Genomic DNA, 25,783 nt, shown 5'->3' with positions numbered 1-25,783 from the left:
GTTGCGTCACAAGTGGAGAACGTTGTTAGGAAGGCTTATGGGATGTTAGCCTTTATAGGAAGGGGCTTAGAGTATAAAAGCTGCCGTCTAATGCTTCAGTTATACAGAACGTTGGTTAGACCGCATTTGGAGTACTGCGTCCAGTTCTGGTCACCTTATTACCGGAAGGACGTGGAGTCTCTGGAAAGGGTGCAGAGGAGGTTTACCAGGATGTTGCCTGGCATGGGGGGACTGGGTTACGAGGAGAGATTGAAGAGACTGGGGCTATTCTCCTTGGAAAGACGGAGATTGAGAGGGGACATGATAGAGGTATATAAGATACTGAAGGGAATAGATAGAGTTAATAGTGAGAGACTGCTCCCTAGACTGGGTACGAACACAAGAGGTCATCACTTAAGGGTGAGGGGGGGAGGTATAATTTGGAGGTAAGAGGAAGGTTCTTTACGCAGAGAGTTGTGGGGGTCTGGAATGCGCTACCGAGTAGGGTGGTGGAGGCAGGAACGTTGGACTCGTTTAAGATGCAGTTAGATAGGCACATGAGTGAAACGAGAATGGAGGGATATGGTAGGGGCTATTAAATAGGGGTAAACCTCGGGAGACACCGGAAGGGCAGGCTGTATGATTAATATTTTTTGTCTTTACTCCACAGGTGGAGGTCCACCTCGTGTCAAGCGAGGGGCATGCACACGGCGGGTCGTGCGTGGGCTGCTCTTGGAAGTCCAGGAGTGGCCTAGTACTTCATGTCGGTGTGTGTGCTTGATCCTGGACCGATAGACGGGCTCCACAACAGCTCAGTGACTAGCACTGCTAGCTGTGCAGATACATGGATTTGGGCCTGTGTCTGTGGGAGTTTGCGCATTCTCCCTGTGGTTGCGTGGGTTTCCTCCGGGCGCTCCGGTTTCCTCCCACACCCCAAAGATGTGCTCTTAGGCTAATTGGTTTCCACCAAATTGACACTATTTCTTCCCTGAATCTGACTGAGTAGGGTCCCATTCGTAGACATGTAGGGTAGAATAGGTGTAGGGCGATGCGGCGGCGCGGGCTCGTTGGGCCGAAGGGCCTGTTTCCCGTGCTGGGTTGTTCTTTGTTCTTTGTGAAACACCACTAGTTACAGGCCTCCATTCAGAAAAACACTCTTCCACCACTACCCTCTCTCTTCTATGGCCAAGCCAGTTCTGAATCCATCTAGCTCGTTCATGCCGATCCCACGAGATTTAATCTCTTCTACTCATCCCGGATGAGCTCAACATATTCTATGCCCATTTTGAGCAAGAGGTCAGTGAGAGGACATCATCCACCCCAGAAGACTCGGTCAAACTTGTATCTGAGAACACAACTGCAGATGTCATATCGGTCTTCTTGAAAGTTGACCCATGGAAAGCAACTGACCTAGATGGGATACCCAGATGAGCACCCAGATCCTGCGTGGACCAGCTGGCAGGGGTATTCACAGACATTTTTAACAACTCCTTACTCCAATTTGAGATTCCTACCTGCATCAAGAAGATGGCCATCATCCTGCGCCAAAGAAAAGCCAGGCAGCATGTCTTACCGACTACTACTGGGTAGCTCTGACATCCAAAATTGTGAGGTATTTTGAAGGTTTCGTCATGGCACACATCAATATGCACCAAATGACTCAAGAACAATTTCTCCCCTGTTGCCATCAGGCTTTTGAATGGACCTATCAAATATTAATCTGATCTTTTTCTTCACCATATCTGTAAATGCAACACTATTTTGCATCCTTTCCTTCTCTCTTATGTACTCAATGAATGGTATGTTTTGTCCGTATAGTGCACAAGAAACAATACTTTTCACTGTATCCCAGATTGCCTGGATCCAGTCTTTTGCCTATCGCTGCAATAGGTCCACAGCAGACATCATCTCCCTTGCTCTACATTCAGTCCTGGAACACCTGGATAATAACGACACTTATGTAAGACTCCTATTTGTTGACTACAGCTCACCCTTCAACATCATTATCCCAACAAAGTATCTCCAAACTCCATGACCTAGGGCTTGGCTCCTCCTAGGGGAGGTGTCCTCAACTACATATTATACTCCTTATACACTTGACTATATGGCCAAATTCCGCTCCAAATCTATTTTCAAGTTTGCTGATGACAGCATGGTAGCGGATCGGATCTCAAACAATGACGAGATGAAGTACAGGAAATTGGATAGAGAATCTGGGGAAATGGTGCAATGACAGGAATCTCTCCCTCAGCGTCAGTAAAACCAAGGAGATAGTCATTGACTTTAGGAAACAGAGTGGAGGACATGCTGCTGTCATCGTCAACGGTAATGAAGTGGAAATATCGAGACCTTCAAGTTTCTAGGTGATCAGATCAGAACAATCTATTCTGGTCCCTCCACACCAACGCTATCCTTAAGAAAGCCCATTGACGCCTCTACTCTCTCACAAAGCTAAGAAAGCCAAGAAAATTTGGTACGTCCATAACGGCTCTCCCAATTTTTCTAGATGCATCATAGAAAGCGTGCTTTCCGGATGTATCACAGCTTAGTATGGTGCTTGTACTGACCAAGATTGCAAGAAACTACAAAGGGTTGTCAACGTAACCCAGTCCAACATGCAAATCAATCGCCCACCCACCGATTCCATCTACACTTCGGGCTACCTCGGAAAAGCGGCCAGCAAAATCAAGGACCCCACGCAACCCAGGCGCACTCTCTTCCACCTTCTTCCGTTGGGGAAAAGTCTGAGAACCAACCGACCAACTCAAGAACAACTTCTTCCAGTTGCTCTCAGACTTCTGAATGGACCTATCAAGTACTAATCTGATCTTTTTCTTCACCATATCTGTAAACGCAATACTCTATTCTGCACCCTTTCCTTCTCTAAGTACTCAATGGTATGCTTTGTCTATATAGTGCATAAGAAACAATATTTTTCATTGTATCCCAATACATGTGGTAATAATAAAATCAGCAAAGTTCAACCCAACCATTCACTGTATTGAAAACTTCAGTTAGGCCAACTCAGAATGTGATAATTCCTAAAGATGAATCTACATTTATTCATTGCTCAAAATTATCCTAATTACTGGCATTTGACTTTCATGAACAATACCATGTTGAAGGGACAATAATTGTCATCTGATGATCTTGAAACATGTCAGAGCAACAAGGTCCTTTGACCAATAAAATCCTTTGTTAACACAATAAATACAGATTATCATAAGTGCCTTTTCCATGATGGCCAAGAATTATCCAATAACCCCCATACACATTTCCACAACCAGCAATTTTATGATTATTCAATTTTAATATATTCCTTTATTGGTTTCATGTTAGAATGTAATATGCACTGGTGCATATCATCCAAGTCTAGTTATTTACAAATCACAAACTTTCTGAATCTCAAATTGATTCTCATGACTTGCTGATATTTATACGTATCTACTGCATTCATCCAAGTTATTTGCACATACAAAATATAGCAAAGCCCCAAGTCTGGACTCAACCTCTTTCTGGCTTGAAAAATCTTCCATTTGCGCCAAATCTGTATTACATATTCTACCAATCAGTAAAGGACTCTTCATTTTCACAATTAGTCATTAATATGAACCTTGTTACAATTGTGAGCTTCAAAACATGATTTTTTACGACTATGTAACTTTGGGTATCACATAACCTGCTTTGAAGTCTGCTGTACAGTAAGCCTGGGTGTTTTGATTGTTAGAGATTAAAGGAAGGTTTAAACTATTTTACTGGGAAGAAGGTGCAAGGTACTTACGCTTGGAGATAAGGGCAGCAATCCCGAACTTTACAATGAGTAGGCTGTGAATTTCCCAAAGTCTCAGATAGGTTTTGAAGGTATTAGATTGTAAACAGTTGTTCTGCAAACTGTCCATTTACTTCTGACATGAAAGAGTGTGTTGGGGTCAAGAATAGCTAATCAGCACATCTACCCAAATGCAATATTAATGTGTTTCTCATTACCACACGGATGAGGGCAAGAAACCATTTCTGAGATCAGGTTACAGACTTCCCTGCAAATCAATAAAGTTAAACTTTATTTATTAGTCACAGTAAGGCTTCCATTAACACTGCAATGAAGTTACTGTGAAATTCCCCTAGTTGCCACAATCCAGCACTTGTTCTGGCCAATGCACCTAACCAACATGTCTTTCAGAATGTAGGAGGAAATCAGAGCACCCAGAGAAAATCCACGCAAACACAGGGAGATGCACAGACTCCACACAGACAGTGATCAAAGCTTGGAATCGAACCTAGACCCCCTGGCGCTGTGAAGCAGCAGTGCTGTCACAAGTATCACAATAAGCCAGCAGTTTTGTGTGGTCAGCAGAGAGAAGAGACTACTTGGCTTTGTGAATTACCAAAACTGGAGATGGGGAAAAGAGACAGCCTCCAGTCTCCCACAGCCATTTAAGGATTCCAGTAGATTCATCCCATCTTGGCTAAAGGGGACAAACCATCACTACTGGTACTGGATTTAAGAAACTTTCTGAAAACTAATGGAAGAGCCTGAAGGTACTCACTCAAGTTACTACTTGACAAAAAGAGTACAAATTTGGTGGAAGCTGGGATCAACTGTGCACTGTTTTCAAAAAGGACTATAATTCCAAGAGTGACGTGTGTACTGTTCATACAAGGGGAACAGTCCTTTTTGTAGTTTTAAGTATAAGATACCTACAGAAATAATGTTTTAATCATTTGTCAACATTTCTTGATGTATCATTCTTTCAGCAGTAACATCAGGAAGTTTGAATCTATGTCTGAAAAAAGTGATCTGTCTCTACAGTGATCATAGCAAGCTTATCTGAAAATTTAAGCGTGTTACGTAGCTATCACATTATGAATGCGTACTTAACTCAACAAGGTAAATGTTACAGCATTGGTAAGACATGTACAATGAGGATTCAATATTTTAAGTATACATTTTGCTCAATCTTAGCAAGTCTCATTCTTAATCATAACTAGGTGATAGAATGGAAACAAATACAGATCAGAGAACACAGGTGAAAGGCGACAGTCCCTGCTGCTGGTCAGGAATTTTTTAAAATTTATTCATGGGATTTTAGCATCACTGGCTAGGTAAGTATTAATTCCCCATCTACCCACGAGATGGTGGTAAGCCACCTTCTTGAACTACTGCAGTCCACATGATTTAAGAACAGCCATGTTGCTATTAGCAAGGGAGTTTCTGGATTTTGACCCAGTAACAGTGAAGAAATGGCAATCTAGTTCCAAGTCAAGATGGTGAGAGACTTGGAAGGGAATTTGCAGGTGGCAGCATTCCCATGGTTCTGTACATTTGTCCTTCTAGCTTGTAACGGTTGTGGTTTTTCATGTACTATCAAAGGATCCTTGGGCAAGTCCCTGCATTGCATTTTGTACATGGTATACATTGCTCTCACTGTGCATTGATGGCAGAGGGACTGAATGTTTAAGGTGTGAATGAGATGCCAATCAAGCAGACTGCTTTGCCATGGATGGAGTTGAATTTCTTCAGTGTTGCTGGAGTAGCAACCACGCAAGTACAAGGAGTATTCTATCATGTTTTGGGGAGTCAGAAGATGAGCTAATGCAGAATTCTGCAGAAGCACAAATCTTTAGTGCTACTGCCAGAATGTTGTCAGTGCCCATCACAGCCCTTTGTAGTATCAAGTGCCTTCAGCTGTTTCTTAATATTCAGCCAATTAATCAATTTGGCTGAAGACTGACATCCATGATGCTGGGGATTTAGGAAAAAGAGCACTGAACTATTTTTTATCCATTTTCGGCTGACTGTTAAATATTTCTTTATTTTAAGCACATTTCTAATATCCTCAGAGTTTTGGATGAGATTAAACTTTTGGACGTTGGAAAACAGAAGGATGGCCGAGTTTCAGCAGATTAATTGAAATTGGTGGAGATGGGAAATGTTGTGGAGATGGAAGTAGGCAGTCTTTGACAGAGGATTTGAAGGTGGGAGTTGAGAGTCAAATATGATGCTATGCTCTCTAGTTTGGATTTAGAAGCGTTTATCCTCATTAAATCCTTGCAAGATCTCAGTCCTCCCCATCTATGCAACTTCCAACACTCCAAGAAGTCGACATTCCCCAAACTCTTGGCCTCAGTTTTAGTCCCCAACTGTATCCTCTCCCCCACTGCCAGCAAATTTGATTTTTCAATATAATTGTTTATTAATACACAAGAAAATTTAACGTCTTTTTTAAATTATAGGGCTCCAGGGCTTAGCAAGATAATGCACTGCCTAATGTGGTACTGAATGCAATTGAAAACCCAACATTCAATCACATCTGTGTTGAACTGATTGATCTTGAGCAGGTCAGAATGTTTTAACTATTAGAACAAAAAACAAAGAAAATTACAGTACAGGAACAGGTCCTTTGGCCCTCCAAGCCTGCACCGACCCTGCTGCCCAACTTAACTAAAATCCCCAATACTTGTGGGGACTATATCCCTCTATTCCCATCTCATTCATATACTTGTCAAGACTCCCCTTATAAGTCACTACCGTATTGGCTTCCATAACCTCCCCCGGCAATGACTTCCAGGCACCCACTAAAAAAATCTGCCTACTACATCTCTTTTAAAACTTGCCCCTCTCACCTTAAACCTATGCCCCCCAGTAATTGACTCTTCCACCCTGGAAAAAAGCTTCTGACTATCCACTCTGTCCATGCCTCTCAATCTTGTAGACTTCAATCAGGTCTCCCCTCAACCTCCATCGCTCCAGTGAGAAAAAAAAACAAGTTTCTCTAACCTCTCCTCATAGCTAATGCCCTCCATACCAGGCAACATCCCAGTAAATCTTTTCTGTACCCTCTCCAAAGCCTCCACATCCTTCGAGTAGTGTGGTGACCAGAACTGAACACTATATTCCAAGTGCATCTTAACAAAGGTTCTATAAAGCTGCAATATGACTTGCCAATTGTTAAACTCAATACCCTGGCCAATGAAGACAAGCATGCTGTATGCCTTCTTGACTACCTTCTCCACCTGGATTGCCACTTTCAGTGGCCTGGGTACCTGTACACAGATCCCTTTGCCTATCAATACTCCTAAGGGTTCTGCCATTTACTATATATTTCCTATCTGTATTAGACCTTCCCAAATGCATTACCTCACATTTGTCCAGATTAAACTCCATCTGCCATCTCTCCGCCCAAGTCTCCAACTGATCTACATCCTGCTGTATCTTCTGATAGTCCTCATCACTATCCTCAAATCCACCAACCTACTAATCAATCCAGTACTTACAGTAGGTTCTCCTTCCACTTAACATACACTGTGCTTGATTTTAATAACCACCGTATATGGATAATTTGCCAGTGATCAGCATGTCAATGCTCACACAGGGTGCGTAATATATATAAAATCCCCCATCTCAAGTGTCGGTCACTTGGGTGAGACCAATGTTCTAAGTTGTGTGGGTATGTGCCCATGGAGAAATCCACAACACATCATACAGTGCAACAAACAAGCACGTGCACAAAGAGAAACTGGAAGGAACATGGAATGCGACAGTTTCCACCAACTGTGCACTGTACTCTTGCAAGTGTCACTAGTGTCAAAAAAATGAAAAATTTGAAAAGAATAAAACTTGAACAGTTTCTCAATCTAATTTGTAATCAATCTGACAAGTCTCTCTGCAATTTAATTTGAGCTGAAGCAGATACTTCTCTGCAACAATATATACTTCAGTATCTTTTGTTCTTCATGAGTAATTCATTTCAATTTTAATGTTTAATATCTGTTTAAGTGACCAATTAAACAAAGATCAGCTATCAGATTTTGTGGTTGACAAAAGCACTTTCAAGCGCAAACTAATCCAGAAGAAAAATATTGTCATTTTGTTATGCAAAAATAGAAATGTAAACACAAATTGCAAAATTCACTCCCATCTGGGTTTTCTCTTGCTAAATACATGAGCAAAATGTAGTGCATCTGGCAATTTCAGTCTACCACCTCCTGTTTCTTACGCTGCACAATACGGAAAGAGACATTTAAGAATGGCTAGAATAAGTGATTTGAGATTTCCTCTACCATGCAGAAAGTCACTTAGTAATTTAAAAGCTCAATTTCAAATTGAAATTTCAAATGGCGGGATATCTACTGGACCACCGAAACCAACCTTTCTGTTAGAATCAACAGGAAGCCCACCTATAATGAACTAGAACAAGTGATGCATATCTTGGAAATGCATCAAATTTTATGAAAATTAAATGTCCCTACAGATTACACAAGCAAGTGTAACATAGCTTCTTCTAAGTGCTGAGCTAGCAGATTAGCTACCGCAGCAGTATTAGTTATACCTACCCCCAAGACTGAAATCTGAAACAACTGGAAGTGTGTATCTGAAGGCTTACACTACAAACTAAAAATTAGTATAATTTTGGTTTGGGTTTAATAATTTAATTACCTTGTTGAAGCGTTCATGAGGAACGTACTGCAGTACAATGGGTTCCATTGTAGTAACATTTGCAAACTGCACCTCTGGAATATAAAGTGCACAAACCACATGGGCCCAACCTGTACATAAATCAAAACAAAAAACCATTATAAACCACAGAAAGTCACACAAAGTTTAGATTTTTGTCTGCTAAAGTACACAAACAAGATCTTTTTAAATTTACAAGAATAAAAACATTCCTTAAATCAGTCAGTGAGCAATTAAAGAAAACATAGTATTACATTCATACCAAACTGACCAAAGACATCCCGGCACTGTGCCTGAAAACCTTAATAATACACTGAATGTGTTGAATGAGAAAACTTGGCATGTGTCAGTTCCTTGGCTTGTAGGGTTTCCAAACCAATAGTTTAAAAGTATGACACATTAAATGCACTGCGCTGTTACATGGCACTATGCCAGACACACGTGGGAAACACTGGTGAAAGACCAACAAAGAACCTTGTAGCTCAGCATTCCTGACAATCATCCAGATGGTTCAAATTTCTAACACCATCCCCCTCCCGCAATGTTAACTACCAGGCATAAACAAATCTAGCCTAGAGTGATCCACTATATAGTAATCGCTTTGATCACCAACTCAAGTCCTTAAAGAACTGTAACTAATTTTTTATAGTAGCGAAAATCCAAATATTACAATCTTCTCTCCAGTGATAATGATAGCTGTCTGCAGCACATATTTTCCCATAGCCAATGTCTTGTTTCCAAAATAATGTTTTTTTACCTTCAGTTGAACTTTCATGCTCTTGTACCATAAATATGACCTTATAACATCTCAAAATACACACAGACACAAGTTTAACACCAGATCAAGCCATTAGTAATTCAAGTTAAATCTCAAAATCAGTTCTTCAACAGGAAAGCCAAAAATGCCAAATATATTACTGAGTTGAAGCAAACAGGCAAAATTGTTTAAGACTATTTTTGGTTCAGGTAAAATGATTGAACGTTTAATAATTCAGTGCAAATGTACCTCAGTCAAGAAGGTACAGAGGGATTCAACTAACTGAAACAAACTACACTGCACCTGGTGACCAACTCAATTTGAAAAATTCTCATCATTTCGGTCTGCAGTTGCAATATCATTAAGAGCATCCAAATTTTACATACACATATCAATACGCACCTTACAATTTTCACACAACTCCTCAAATACTACTACCTTTTAATTATTTTATTCACTCATTACATAGAACATACATCATACAAATTAATCTCAGAAAAGCTGTTTAAAATCTGGGATTAAGTGTGTGCAATTACTGCACATCTCAATCTGTACTCAGCAGCTAATATTCCATTGTAAAACTACCATAATCAAGCCCTCCAAGACACAATTCAAATTTGTCAGCTCACACCAGAGCTGTCAACTCTCAAACTAAGATCAAAAGTCAATAAGATAATCTCCTAAATTTCCCTAAACCGACTGTTGTCAAATGTACCTGGACCTGAAACCCAGCCATTTGAACGAGGAAGATCCAGAAGTCAATATAGATTTGTCATATTTGCTGATGTCGACCAAGTGGCATACTAAACTGACCTTAATCCCCTGGGGTGGGAGGGGAAAATGTGCCAGTCAAGATTATCAAATGAAACATTACACAAATCTGTGTATGCAGATATTATGATGGGCAAAATCTGGGATTTCCCAATAGCTACTGTACATATTGACTAACTGCCTGGGCTAAGAATGCAATTCATGCCAATGGAACTGTACTCCAGCGTGGTGAAGCAGGTCGAGAAAAATTATTCACTTCAGTCTCCTACTAATTAATCAGTAGCAAAATACACAATTTATCTATGGCACTGTGCTTTACAGACCAGGAAGATAACCTTTATGATTCCTGGACAATGCTGAGATAGCAGCACATCACGACTGGAACAGCAGCATTGCCACTACAACTGACTTCAGGTTTCTGGCTAATGCAGTTTGATGAAAAGATTGGGAAGGTGCAGGTCGAAATCAGTTCCCAACCCATTCTAAATAGGTAAATATCCAAAGACATTCTGATGATTCACAACAGTTTTGTGATACTATAATTCAGTGCAAAAACTAGTTTCCACTCTTCCCTTCTGGATCTTCTCCCTATCCCAAATTTATCCCACTCAAGAAGAATCAGCTCCTAAATATAAGCTTCAATGAGTATCATCTGCTCTCAATTCATTATGAAGTTAGTTCTGGTTTATTTTTAAAGGACCTACATTGCTAACATTGACATCCCATTCCCGAATACCACCGAAACAGAAGACGAATACAAGATTATATTTAATATGGTATCCCTGATATTCATTAGTAAATTGTAGCATCCAGGTTTGCACATGAACAAGACAGGTGAAAGAATCAGAGGGTTAAACAGCTCCTGTGGTGCCACAACCCTGTGAAGTGGAGACATATGATAGAAAGTTGACTTATATTTGTACAAAGAAATACAAGGGAACAGCACCAACAAGGCAAAAATATAAAATTATCTTTGTTTATTTTCAAATAAACAATTTCAAGGCAATTATTATTACACAAGACAAAATCTATGGACCATGCACATGCACTAATAATAATTAACAATGACAGCATTAAGCAAAGCTTGAGCAGTACACCATTACAACCAACTGAACCTTGAGGTCATTGTTAACTGATAGTTTTTTTTAAAAATAAGGATATTATTTTATTTCTGGCATTTTTTGACATGTATTCTGTCCATCACAAGCATGAAGCTCTGTTTTAAGTATTAATACAATTCCTTGCAATATATTTAAAATGAAAGGATAATATCCTTGAAGATTCAAGAAGTGACTCAGCTAGTTGAAGACTCTCATTTACAATCTTCCCTCAACAGCAAAAGCTGGGCCATTAATGGAACATATGGGACGACAGTAAGAGAAGATCTTAGCTCCAAAGAGCAGGAAATAAAGTCAGTGTAGGTGGAAATAAGGGGGAGAAAACACAAATGGGAACATTTTGAAGGCCGTCTACTCGGAGCTGTACTATTGGACAGCATATTAAATCAAGAAATCAGAGCTGTTTATAACAAAGGTAATGCAAGAATCATGGAAGATGCTAACGTTCATAGAGACTGCCATTTGAATTGGCAAAAGGTGTTTGAAGGACAAGTTTGTAAAATGCTTTCAAGATGGTTTCCAAAAACAATGCATCTTGGATCAAAGGAAAAGGCTGCTTTGGAGCTTGTATGGTATAATTACAGGATAAATTAATAATCTCATACAAGCATTCTCTAGAGAAGAGTGATCATGTGACAGAATTTCACATCCCATTTACATTCAAGAATAATGTACTTCAATCCAACACTGGAGTAATAAATTTAAAATAAAGCTAATTATTTCAGTGAGAGAGATGAGTTAACTAAGGTAATTGGAAAATTACATTAAAATCTGTGATGGTGAATAAGTAATGACAAACATTGAATAAATATTCAGAATCCTCAACAAAGGTACTTTCCTTCAAGAAATAAAAACAGATCCAACAATAGTTGAAGAAATTTAAGAATGGTATTTGATAATACAATTTAACGTTGCCAAGCCATAGTTCTGAGGATTGGGCCAAAGGGCGGCCTAGAAAATGATAAAGAGGAAGAATACCGAATCGGAAGAAAAACTGTCAGAAAATTTGAGAACATATTAGAAGAGTTTCTAGCAGATTGTAACAGAGTACAAAGTAAACAGTGGGCTGCTTAGAGGCTGAGGCAAAATATGAGGAATGAGTTAATGACAGAAACTTTAAAAGCAAATAGTGTGATTTTGATTGATTTATTACCACATGTACTAGTATACAGTGAAAAATATTGTTTCTTGCATGCTATACAAAGCATACTGTACATAAAGGAGGAAAGGAGTGAACAATGTAGTGTTACAGTCATAGCTAGGGTGAAGAGAAAGATCAACTTAATGAGAGACAAGTCCATTCAAAAGTCTGACAGCAGCAGGGAAGAAGCTGTTCTTGAGTCAGTTGGTACATGACCTGAGGCTTTTGTACCTTTTTCCCCGAAGGAAGAAGGTGGAAAAGACTATGTCCAGGGTGCGTGGGGTCCTTGATTATGCTGGCTGCTTTTCCGAGGCAGCAGGAAGTGTAGACAGAATCAATGGATGGGAAGCTGGTTTCTGTGATGGACTGGGATTCATTCACAACCCTTTGCAGTTTATCACCGTCTTGGATGGAGCAGGAGCCATACCAAGCTGTGATACAACCAGAAAGAAAGAATGCTTTCTATAATGCATCTATAAAAGTTGGAGAGAGGTAGCAGATATGCCAAATTTCCATAGTCTCCTGAGAAAGTACAGATGTTGGTGGGCTTTCTTAACTATAGCAATGCTATGGAGGGACTGGGACAGGCTGTTGGTGATCTGGCCACCTAGCAACTTGAAGCTCTCGACCATTTCCACTTCTTCCCTGTTGATGTAGACGGGGCAAGTCCTCCACTATGCTTCCTAAAGTCAATGGCTATCTCTTTCATTTTGTTGACAAAGAGAGAGATTATTGTTGCCGCACCAGTTCACATCTCCTTTCTGTACTCTATCTCATCATTGTTGGAGATCCAACCCACTATGGTGGTATCATCAGCAAACTTGAAAATCGAGATGGAGGGGAATTTGGTCAAACAGTCATCGGTGTATAAGTAACGTATGGGGCTGAAGACACAGCCTTGTGGTGCACCGGTGTTGAGGATGATCGTGGAGGTGGTGTTGTCATCTATCCTTACTGATTATGGTCTGTAGGTTTGGAAGTTAGGATCCAGTCACAGAGAGGAGTTGAGTCCCAGGCCACAGCGTTTGGAGATGGGGCTTGTAGGAATAATGCTATTGATGGTTGAGTTGTAGTCAATAAATAGGTGTCTTTTGTCATCTTGGTGTTGCAGGGTTGAGTGTAGGGCCAGGGAGATGGCACCTGCTGTGGACCTATTGCAGCAGCAGGTAAACTGTAATGGATCCAGGCCATCTGGGAGGCCAGAACTAGTTAATGCCATGACAAATCTTTCAAAGCACTTCATAATGATGGATGTCAGAATCACTGGACAGTAGTCATTAAAGCACGCTGCCTGGCTTTTTTTTGATGATCATCTTCTTGAAGCAGATAAAGAGAAGTGTCTGCAAATACCCCTGCCAGCTGGTCCACGCAGGATCTGAGTACTCGTCTGGATACTTCATCTGGTAAAAAGTCTGACAACACCAGGTTTAAGTCCAACCGATTTATTTGATAGTAAACTCACAAAATTTCAGGTGAATGGTGAATGTACCCTATCTGGACCAATCACTTTCCACGTGTTGACTTTTGAGAAAGCTGCTTTGACATCTACGAGGGAGACCTCTGTTACACGTTCTTCCGAAGTTCCCAGGATGGAGATTATGTTCTTGCTGACCTCTTGCTCAAACCGGGCATAGAACACATCTAGCTCATTGGGGAGGGATGCATTATGGTGGCAATTTCATACACTTTCATCTTGTAGCCTGTTACGTTTTGCAGACCTTGCCATAGGCAGTGGGAGTCCATGTGGCTATCCTGGGATTCTGACTTGTTCCGATACTGTCTTTTGGCATCTCTGATGGATGATATCTGGATTTCTTGTATAGGCCTGGGTCACCTGACTTGAATGCTTCAGACCTGGGTTTCAGCAAGCAGTGCATATCCCTGTTAATTCATAGTTTCCGGTTAGGAAATACATGGATGGTCTTCACACTGGAAGACCTAAAAAAACAGAAATATTAGAGAACCTAGGGTTTTATTATTAGTTAAGAATGGCAAGAGGGACCTCGGGGTCCTTGTGCATGAGTCGCAAAAACCCAGCTTGCAGGTGCAGCAGGTGGTCAGGAAGGCAAATGGGATGCTGGCCTTCATAGCGAGGGGGATTGAATATAAAAGTAGGGAGGTCTTGCTGCAGCTGTATAGGGCATTGGTGAGGCCGCAGCTGGAGTACTGTGTGCAGTTTTGGGCGCCGCACCTGCGCAAGGATATTTTGGCCTTGGAGGGAGTGCAGAGGAGGTTTACTAGGCTGATACCGGAGTTGAGGGGGTTGAGCTATGAGGAGAGGCTGAATAAACTAGGCTTGTACTCGTTAGAGTTTAGAAGAATGAGGGGAGATCTCATTGAGACGTATAAGATGATGAATGGGATGGATAGGATAGAGGTGGAGAGACTCTTCCTGCTCAAAAAAGACAGTAGGACTAGGGGGCACAGCCTCAAGATAAAGGGGAGGCGGTTTAGAACGGAGTTGAGGAGGAACTTCTTCACTCAAAGGGTGGTGAATCTCTGGAATTCTCTGCCCGTTGAAGTGGTGGAGGCTGCCTCGCTAAATATTTTTAAGAAGCGGGTTGATGGGTTCTTGATAAGAGAGGGGATTAAGGGTTATGGGGAGAGGGCGGGAAAGTGGAACTGAGCCACAACAGATCAGCCATGATCTTATTGAATGGCGGGGCAGGCTCGAAGGGCTAGATGGCCTACTCCTGCTCCTATTTCTTATGTTCTTATGTTCTTATGTAAAAGCTGATTTAATACCCAGGATGTCACTCAAACTCCTGAGTTCAAAAAGACGTGGCCGCAAAGACAATGGATGCAGTGGTTACAGTCCTCTAAAATTCCCTAGATTCTGAACTGCTTCTAGTGAGTATGAAGGCAGCAGATGTAACACTGCTGTTCAAAACAAGGGAGTGTGGAAGGAGTAAATAGGTCAGTTATCTTGATATCAGTCAATGTGATAATGCTGAAATCCATTATTAAAGGTACAGAGTGCTTAGAAATTCAGAATATGATTAGGCAGAATCAACATGGTTTCATGAAAGGGAAACTGACATCTTGAGGGTTTTTTGGGGACAGAAAATGCAAAAAATAGTATACCTGACATCAGCGAAAAATAAAGAGTCAAGGATGACAAAATAGATGGCATGAGCATGAAAAGAAACATGCAGGGGATATTACAATCAACATAAATTACAATGCTTATATTAGGATAAGTGGGTGGCCAGAAGCAGTACATCCCCCACCCCACCCTCGAAAACTGATAATGGGGACATTATGAAAATAAGGAAATCGCAGAAGTGACAAATTAGTTTGCATCTGTATTTAGAGCAGATGAAGTAGTCAGTGTAGACTTGTTAGCTTGTTGGGAATTTATTATAATCAAGTTTATAATTAAACACAGGGTGACAGAGGTTTGGAGCCCTTTCCATAAACAGCAATTGATATTCAATCATTAATTTTAAATCCAAGATAGATAGATTTTTGTTGTTGGTACTGAAAGGCAGAGGTAGTAAAGCAAACTTTAAAAAGAGAGATGACTAAGAACAATTAAAAATGAAAATTAAACAACTAAAAAGGAGATAACAAATAAATATCTACTTGTGTATAATAATCTACCATGATTCACTGGTTTCTTCAAATCAATTTTGTTAAACAACCTTTAGTGTGATGGTGTGTCAAATGCTTGCTTAAAATACATATAATACAACGTCCACAGTAATCCCTTTATCGCCCTTCTTTGCTACTTCAAAACATTTGATTAATCAAGCAGGATCTGCTTTTTACAAGTCCATGGTGGTTTTTCTCAAATAACTCAAACCTCTTCAAATGTTTGATGTTTTTTCCCCAATTCAGATACCAAAACCATACCCACAACTGATGTTAAGACTAACTGGCTTATAGTTGCTAGTCTGGAGCTTGTGTTGTTTCTTGACGAACAGTGTCACATTTGTCACACTCCAATCCTCCAGTACCTCCCCACATTTGGGGAGGCTCGGAAAATTAAGAGTCATCCTTCCATTATGCCCATCCTCACTTCCTTCAGCAATCTAGAACGCAACTTATCCAGTCCAAATGACTTATCTACCCGAAGCTTAACTAGCCTTTCCATTACCACTTCCCTTTCAACTTTCATTGCCTCCTCTATCTCGGCTTCTATTGAAGATGTCAGATCTCTCTTCCTTAGTAAATACCTATCCAAAGAACTCAGTTAAGTATTCTAGCCTGACCTGTGCTTCTAAGCACTTATCATCATCTTTGTCCACCTCACTTAGTATTTACGTGCAGGTAGATTTTGGTGTTCCCTTTTATTATGTTGCCAGTCTATTTTCATATTCTGTCTTTGCCAGTCTTATTTTCCTCTTCACCTCCCTTCTCAACCCAACATGTTTGACCTGTTTTCACTTGAACTCACCCAATAAACATGTGACCGTAAGATGAAGCAACAGAAATAGACCAGTCATTCAGTCTGTTCCACCAATGAGATCATAACTAATCTGACATGATAATCCCCATCTCTACTTTATGTCTCTAATCCTTGATTCCCTTGCCGATTAAAAGTCTATCTCAGCCCTGAACGTAGTTAATGGCCGAGCCGTTTCAGCCCTTATAGCAAAGAATTTCACATATTTCCCCCCACAATCTCAATAAGGCCATCTCTCATTTTTCTAAACTCCAATGCATGCAGGATCAACCTCATCTCACAAAAGAAAATATCTCCAAACCCAGGATCAACCTAGTGAACACCAAGATAAAAGCAAAATACTGCAGATGCTGGAATGTGAAACAAAAACAGAAAATGCTGGAAAATCTCAGGAGGGCTGACAGCATCTGTACCGAGAGAACAGAGCCAACGGTGAGCCTGGATCACCCTGCATCAGAGCTCACTCTCTCCACAGATGCTGTCAGACTTGCTGGGATTTTCCAGCATTTTCTGTTTTTGTTTCAACCTAATGAACCTTCTCTGGACTGTATCCAATGCCTGCATATATTTCCTTAAAGATGGGGACCACCATAAAGCTTCGTACACGTTCCTTTTATGTTCCATCATAATCGAAGTCCTCTGTCACCCGATGCGCCTTTTTTTTAAGATTCTGCTAAGGGTGTATGGAAGGGAATATATATACACCATATACCTGAACATCTTTGCCTTAAATATCACCCATTGTTCCATTCTTGACTATTTTTTGTGTCACAGTATAAGCTTAATTTTACCTCAGCTAGATTCCTTCTCATCACATTGAAATTAGCACTCTTGCATTAGTAAAGTCCCTTTAATAAGAGACCACACAGAAGCTTAGTAAACAAAATTAGAGCATGTGGAATAAGGGGGAAATGTATTGACATGGATTGAGGGCTTGTTAAGGACAGAACACAGTCGTAGAAATAAATTGGTTATTCTTAAGTTGGCAGACTGCAACTAGTGAAGTTCTACAAGGATCAATACTTGGATCCCAGCTGTTCACAATCTACATCAATGATGTGGATGCAAGGACCAAAGGTAACGTTTCCAAAGTTAGCTAATGGCACAAAACCTGGTGGCAGAAAGATTTGGGGAAGGATGCAAAGTGTCTTCAAGAGGACTTGACAGGCTTAGATTGTGGGCAAGAACAGGGCAGATGGCATATAATACAAAAAAATGTGAAGTTCTCCACTTTTGTTCGGAAAAACAGAAATGCAGATTATTTACTAAAATGGTGAGAGATCAGGAATTGTTGACAGCAAATTGCGCGGAGGGTGTGGAGAGTCTACAGAAGGATCTAGATAGGCTGGGCGAATGGGCCAGGAACTGGCAAATGGAATTTAATGTTGGCAAGTGTGAGGTGGTCCACTTTGGTAGGAATAATGGTCAGAAGGACTATTACTTACGTGGCGAAAAACTGCAGCAGGCGACGGTGCAGAGGGACCTCGGGGTCCTTGTGCATGAGTCGCAAAAACCCAGCCTGCAGGTGCAGCAGGTGGTCAGGAAGGCGAATGGGATGCTGGCCTTCATAGCGAGGGGATTGAATATAAAAGTAGGGAGGTCTTGCTGCAGCTGTATAGGGCATTGGTGAGGCCGCAGCTGGAGTACTGTGTGCAGTTTTGGTCGCCGCACTTACGCAAGGATATTTTGGCCTTGGAAGGAGTGCAGAGGAGGTTTACTAGGCTGATACCAGGGTTGAGGGGGTTGAGCTATGAGGAGAGGCTGAATAAACTAGGCTTGTACTCGTTAGAGTTTAGAAGAATGAGGGGAGATCTCATTGAGACGTATAAGATGATGAATGGGATGGATAAGACAGAGGTGGAGAGACTCTTCCCGCTCAGAAAGGACAGTAGGACTAGGGGGCACAGCCTCAAGATAAAGGGGGGGGGGGGCGGTTTAGAACGGAGTTGAGGAGGAACTTCTTCACTCAAAGGGTGGTGAATCTCTGGAATTCTCTGCCCGTTGAAGTGGTGGAGGCTGCCTCGCTAAATATTTTTAAGACGCGGGTTGATGGGTTTTTGATAAGCAAGGGGATTAAGGGTTATGGGGAGAGAGCGGGAAAGTGGAACTGAGCCACGACAGATCAGCCATGATCTTATTGAATGGCGGGGCAGGCTCGAAGGGCTAGATGGCCTACTCCTGCTCCTATTTCTTATGTTCTTATGTTCTTAAAAGGTGTCCTTCTTCACATGTCATTGAAAGCTAGCATGCTGGTGCAACAAGCAATTAGGAAGGCAAATGGTTTTTACTGCAAGGGGATTTGGATACATGAATAAAGATGTCTTGCTTCACTTGTATAGAACCATAGTTCGATCACACCTGGAGTATTACATACAGTTTTGATCCCCTTACCGAAGAGAGGACATACTTGCCACAGAGGGAGCACAGGAAACGTGCACCAAACAACTTCCTGGGATGATGGGACTGTCCTATGAGGAGAATTTGAGGAGACTAGACCTTCTCTTCGCCAGAATGTTGATGAATGAGATGGAAACTTACAACATTCATGGGGCTAGAGGGGTCAATCATGTGGCATGTAATATCAATGGTCACAGTCTCAGTCTGAACAATTCTCTACCTCAGAGGGCTGTGGAAGCTCAGTTGTTGAAAATGTTCAAGACAGTGATCAAAAAGTTTCCAAATGCTAGTGATGACATGGGAGATTAAGGGAGCATGGAAAAATGATGCTGAGGCAGATGATCAGTCATGATCTAGTTGAATGGTGGAACAGGCTTGAGGGGGTGAATGGCCTACACATGCTCCTATAGTAAAACTAGTTCCCTTATTTCTGCAGCAGAGTCTTATACCATGCAACTCTGATTTACAAATCTGTTGCTATTTCAGGATGCAAATTTTAAGAATGCAAATTTAGAAAGCCAGTGAATAGACTTTCCTCTCCAACCTCTTGATCTCAAAGGCACCTCAATTGTTAAGCTTTAATATAAGGTTGTTCATCAAAACATATACAAATATAAAATAATGTAATTTTCATTTACAATACTCAGAACAGATGTGCAACACTAATGCAGTAACACCATATTAAATTCAGGAAAGAAAATCATATTCCTTATAAAGTTATCATACATTTAAAAATAGGAAGGCACTAGATAACAAACAATAAAATTTTTATAAAAGTCAATGTATTTTGATTTTAATAAAAACCAGTGTCAGGGAAGCTCAAACACTGCAAATGAGCTAAATATGAACAGTTGTGATTTTAATCCACTTCAATTAAGTTATCTGGACTTTTAAAATAGTCTGCTCAATAGTCCAGCTGGTACCTCAAAAACTACAACGTAAGACAGAGATTTTAAAAAACGTCATGCACTTTAGCTCTACAGCAGCAAAATTAAACTTCAGCATATAGCTCCAGATTTAAAATATTTCATGCAGGCAAACACACAAAAGTATGTGACAAACAGTAATTCACCTGTCAAAAAGCCATTGGGAGCTAAGGGAACCAAACAACTGAGGAACTTCACAAGAAAAAAAATGAAAAACAAGTCGAACAAAAATCTGGTTTATTCCTGTGAGCAACCTAGTTGCCTTCAAAATTATTAGCTGCATGCAACACAATATTATGACAAGCAAAACAGTACAAGTATGAATCATGCACATTTTTATCACATAATAAAAACTTGAAATTAGAGAGACATCAAAGTTCTATACAGATTCTTAATTTTTCCATTCTGATTTCTTTCCTAATTTTTAACACAAATTTTAACTCCACTGCTTCTAAACTCATCAACACCTTGCTGAAAGGTACCACTCTCCTACAATCCCTTGCCATTTTACATGCATGATTCAAGACAGCAAGCCATGTGTCAAGTATTGCACTGAAGCCGAATGTACTATAACCTCTCCAATCTAAAATCTATTGTTCAGGAACACCAGTTGTCGAGAAATCTTTTAGCAGACCCAAACAACTCAGACTTGCACACCGCAATAAATCAAGGCAACATGGGCTCAGTAAAGATAATGAACGCTTAACTCTTCCTTCCTGTAGATCACAGTATTTTTAGAAAGACAGTTCTGGAGCAAGCAGAGCAGGTATCAAATACAAGATAAAAAATGTTAAGCAAACTCAAAGTTGTGTTCATATAACCCAAGGCTTGTAATCCACATTAGCTGGCCACCCTGGCTTGCTCTTGCTGTTGATCAGTCACTTATGTTTCAGGTAACTATTTATACCTACTGCATTTTTCAGTTCAAGCATTTCAGTCATTCTACAATCCAAAAAATTTCAAAATCCAGAAATTACTTGGTCCCAAACATTCTGGACAGGAGAGATAACAATATATTGTCTTTATACAACAAGTTCCAGCAAAGATCACTGGATACTGATCAGGAACAGAAAACCAACCAACTTCTTGAGATCAATTAACTGCCCCAATTGAGAACAAACAAGTAGAGACTTGAAATCAAACCAACTTTAGAGCCATCCACAGATATTTGTTTCAGCTATTCTTCACATTAACTATCTGAACCATCCAAGGCAAAAGGAAATCCAAAGGTAGGGATTCTGAAAACCTACACAGCTAAGTGTCAGTGAGTTCAGAGAAGCTATAGAAGCTGAGGAGAAACCCATTTGTCACAAAGCAACTCAAAACAATGAGCCTTTGGTAAGGTGCAATGTGCTGGGTAAGTCTTCATGCAATTGTAAAACACCCAGCGTATGTGGAGTTGCAATAAGTAACGAGGGGAATTTGTTCATACAGCAGAAAAATAACTCCTTAGTAATAATACTAAAAATACCTTTGTATTATTTTAGTATTACCAGGCAAATCCAGCACAGCTGATCACGAGTCAACATAAATCCATTAGGAATCTCTGACTAAAAGACTAACTGAAGAGTGATCTTCCCAATGGCAAGTCCTAACAATTCCAGCACTTTTGCATAGCCTTATAGCCGATTCCACAATTTGGGTTTTACAAGCCTCACACTGATCATAATGATTAGAGATCTCTTGTAGAAAAACTCTAACAAAATACAGTGACCAAAAAAAAATCAACCAAATAATTAGTATATTGAAAAAAGTTTAAGTAAAAATTATATTTCACTAATCCTCAGTAGTATATAGATTTATGAAATCACCATGACCATAACATCAACATGTAGTAATGAACATTCCTTGCATTTAAATTTATTTTGTTCCTTGTAAGGTAAAGTAAATAAGAACAATATTTCATCAACTTCTCTGAAACTGCTTACAAAAAGAAAAATTGGCTACAAAAACAATAGTACTAAAAAATTTGGTTTATCAACCTAAGTAAGGCCTGTCAGCACGCCACAACTTATTTGAAATCACCATCCACTATGATTTTTAAATGGGGACGGGTAACTTTAAACTTTAGAAACCTTGCAGATGTCTGCAAGAGCTCTGGTTTCAAGAGATATAAATCACATTATGTCAAACAAGGATTGAGCAAGAGGAGAACTGCCATACCATTGTATGTATGCTTATCTTGTTACACCCAATAAGAATAAAGACACTCTTTGGATACAATGTGTCCTGTTTAATGAGCTACATATTATAAAAATAGGTAATGCTCATACAAAGCAATATTCTTTCAATACAAGCAAAATTGTTAAAGGCCTCAGCATATATTCCACTGTTGCAAGTTTTACTTTTACATATTCTTCCCATTTATTGCAACTGAAGAGCATGTTCAAAGCCAAGGCAAAAAACAATTAATTTAAAAATCTAATTTTACACATCCTACCCATGATCACATCACATTGGCACTCAGTACTTTAATTAATATGGTACTGTAATTCTAAGGCTAAGACAGTTATCTCAGAGTTGGTCTGTTTGCTCTCCTGACTCAGTAAGTTTACTTAATAGATAAGCTCACTGAGCAAACCTAAAGAGTCAATGCCTGCCAAAATGAAACAAGGGAAGACGGAAAATAAATGATTACCTCCAGCCCCTCCACTTACAGGATTCCAGGTTTTATAAACAATAGAGACAGAGTACAAAAGCACAGGAATTCTGGTGAATCCTTTTAAAAATACTTGTTCAGTCTCAAATGGAGTATTGAGTTCAATACTGGGCACCACGCTTCCTAGGAGCGTGAAATCAATGGAAAGGGAGCCGAAAAAATTTATGAAAATTATCCAAGAGATGAGGGGCTTCTGCACTTGGACAGATTAGAAAAGCTGGAGGTGTTCTCCCTGTAACAAACGGTTAAGATTTGATTGGAAGTGTTTAAAATCATGAGGGGTCTGGACTGATATGGAGAAGCCACACTCACTGGCGGAAGGGTCGAGAACCAGAGGACACCGATTTAAAGTGAATGGCAAAAGAACATAAGGAAAAACCTTTTTTTAAAAACACAGCAATTGGTTAGAACCTGTAATGCATAACCTGAATGTGGCAGAGCCATATCCAATCAAGGTGTTTAAAAGTGAACTGGATAATTGTCTAATAGAAGAAAATTGCAGGGGAAGACGCAAGAGAGTGGGGTTAATTGAGTTACTGTTGCAGACAGCCAGCATAGGCATGACAGGCCAAACATTACAGCATAAAATTAGGTAATTCTGTGATTCTCTCAAAGAATTATTATGTGCCAAGGTATATTCAACAGGCATCAGCAACTTTCCACTAACTCACTTAGGTTGTCATTTTTCAAGTGAATCTCAATAGCGCCAAATTATTTGACTACAAAAAACACTATAACCTTGATCCAATCTTCAGCTTACGCTCACACACGGATTCACAACAGGCAAACTCATAGGACAGCTATTCAATAAAACTAGTTTTGTTCTCGCCATGGACAGCTGCTGCAGAAATTTACATCAGTTAACTCTGAGGAATCAAACTTTTTAAACCATGCACAGCATTTACTCACTAAACTAGCACGAAAATCACCCATTTCTTTCAACCAGATCCCCAGTAGTAATATCCTATTTGATGAAACTATAAGTATGGTATCTATGACTTGCTTCTCAAAAAATCAGTTTAATGCTCTTATTAAAATAGACCTGGGCCTGTTGCCATTTCACAGGCAATTCTGCACTGAATGGCAGTAGACAGGATTTCCATCTGCCCTTGGATGGAAGGCCCATCTTGGAGTGCTGCCAGCCAGATTGGCTGACATCTTCCCCAATCCCAACGCTGCAGTTGTCACAAAAGTGACTGCAGCACCCTGCCTGAGGTTAAGCCTTGGGACTGTGCTTCCGGCAAGAACCAGGGATCACGGGGAAAGGGGGATGCTCTCAGTGTCAGGGAATGGGGAGAGCACCCAGATCCCCGAGGAGAGGGCATCCCAAATCTGAAGGGGCTGTCACCATTCCCCCCAGTCCCTCCTGTCCTAGATCAAGATTGTTAACTTTTTTCTATTCAGCATCCTGATCTCAAATCGATGCCCACCAGCCTAAAAGTCAGCTCTGACAAAGGGTCATCCAGCCTCAAAACGTTGACTCTATTCTCTCCCAACAGATATTGCCTGACCTTCTGAGATTTTCCAGCATTTTTGGTTTTTGTGTTTCTGATTCCAACATCGGCAATATTTTGCCTTTAAAAAAGGAAGCTGGATAGGAAAAGACTTCAAGTGAGGGTCTTAACAGAGGCATGGGCCAGTTTCTAATTCAAAGCCCCATCTACCCTACCATGAAATTGCACCTAGATCAGGGTGGATGGGATCCCAGAGGGAATCCTATCCATTGAATTTTTTAAACTGCCTCTTTTTTTTTAAAATCAGTGAAATACATAGGAATGTGCAATGTACCATACCATACACTTGTATTAAAACTCTCCTGATAAAATAGCAAGTAAATTACATAGAAACATAGAAGACAGGAGCAGGAGGCCGCCATTTGGCCCTTTGAGCCTGTTCTGCCATTCATTACGACCATGGCTGATCATCTAACTCCATAGCCTAATCCTGCTTTTTCCACCACCCCCAAAAAACCTTTCAGCCTATTCATTCCAAGTGCTATATCCAGCCGCCTTTTGAATACATTAAACGTTTTGGTAGCAACTGTAGATTACTATTATTGTTCAGATGCAAAATGAAAATCAAGCATATCACCAAAGACAAAATGCTCAATTAGAAGAGACTAGATCTTAAATTTAGATTAAATCTAAACCACATATTGCTACAAATCAGCATACACAGAAGCATAAATAGAAATTATTTCATATATAATCAGCCACTAGATGGAGTCTGCTTTTCAAAATATTTAATATTTGCTTTTCAGAGCAAATAAAAAAAGATTGCTGTGGGAACAAATAAAGCACGTGTAACAACAGATCATTCACTTTTTTGTATTGCTTTTATCAGATATTAGACCCAATGTCACTTAGCTTTCTATAAAACAGCAAATGTTACCCAAGTATCATGACATATGTCTTTGCATATATCCAATCAATCTCTTAAAGTGAATGTGATCTTGCTAGCAGATAGCATATCAACAGAATATCCTTCTGTAGTTGTTTCCAACAAATAGAACATAGAACATAGAACACTACAGCACAAACAGGCCCTTCGGCCCACAAGTTGCGCCGATCACATCAACACCTACCAACCTACAGACCTATATATAACCCTCAATCTCATTAAACCCCATATACTCATCCAGAAGTCTTTTAAAAGACCCCAGCGAGTTCGCCTCCACCACCACTGACGGCAGCCGATTCCATTCACTCACCACCCTCTGAGTGAAAAACTTACCCCTAACATCACTTCTGAACTTCCCTCCTTGCACCTTAAATCTGTGTCCTCTCGTAGCAACCATTTCAACCCGGGGAAATAGCCTCTGAGAGTCCACCCTATCTATTCCTCTCAACATTTTGTAAACTTCTATCAGGTCGCCTCTCAACCTTCGTCTCTCCAGGGAAAAGAGTCCCAGCTCCCTCAACCTAACTTCATAAGGCATGCCTCCCAGTCCAGGCAACATCCTTGTAAATCTCCTCTGTACCCTCTCAATAGCTTCTACATCTTTCCTATAGTGAGGCGACCAGAACTGCGCACAATACTCTAAATGAGGCCTGACAAGGGTTCAAATTCTGAATTACTTTTTTTTTTACAAAAACGATTACAACTAAGATTCATGCTAACTGATTAACTAATTACAAAATCGTTTCATTAAAAATTTCAAACTAAAAATACT

General features: G+C 40.2%; 1 protein-coding gene across 5 annotated transcripts in view; it reads right to left on the bottom strand.

Annotated features, from left to right (window-relative positions):
• The window catches only part of mllt10 (MLLT10 histone lysine methyltransferase DOT1L cofactor), a 272,972-nt gene that overhangs the window by 241,536 nt on the left and 5,653 nt on the right, over nt 1-25,783 (bottom strand). For 3 of the 5 annotated variants that reach the window (XR_013889342.1, XM_080211105.1, XM_080211106.1), the window contains exon 4: nt 8,417-8,526. The exons of the other annotated variants lie outside the window; for them this stretch is intronic. Coding sequence is in view for 2 of the 3 variants with exons in the window: in XM_080211105.1 (XP_080067231.1) it covers nt 8,417-8,526 (110 nt within the window). In the remaining variant the exon portion in view is untranslated. The remainder of the gene's footprint in view (nt 1-8,416; nt 8,527-25,783) is intronic. 5 annotated transcript variants of the gene reach the window in all.

Source organism: Carcharhinus amblyrhynchos, chromosome 2, assembly GCF_965287045.1.
Source record: "Carcharhinus amblyrhynchos chromosome 2, sCarAmb.v2.hapA, whole genome shotgun sequence".
Lineage (NCBI taxonomy): Eukaryota > Metazoa > Chordata > Chondrichthyes > Carcharhiniformes > Carcharhinidae > Carcharhinus > Carcharhinus amblyrhynchos.
The sequence above is the reverse complement of the archived record's forward strand: the minus strand, read 5'-3'. Positions and strand labels throughout refer to the sequence as shown.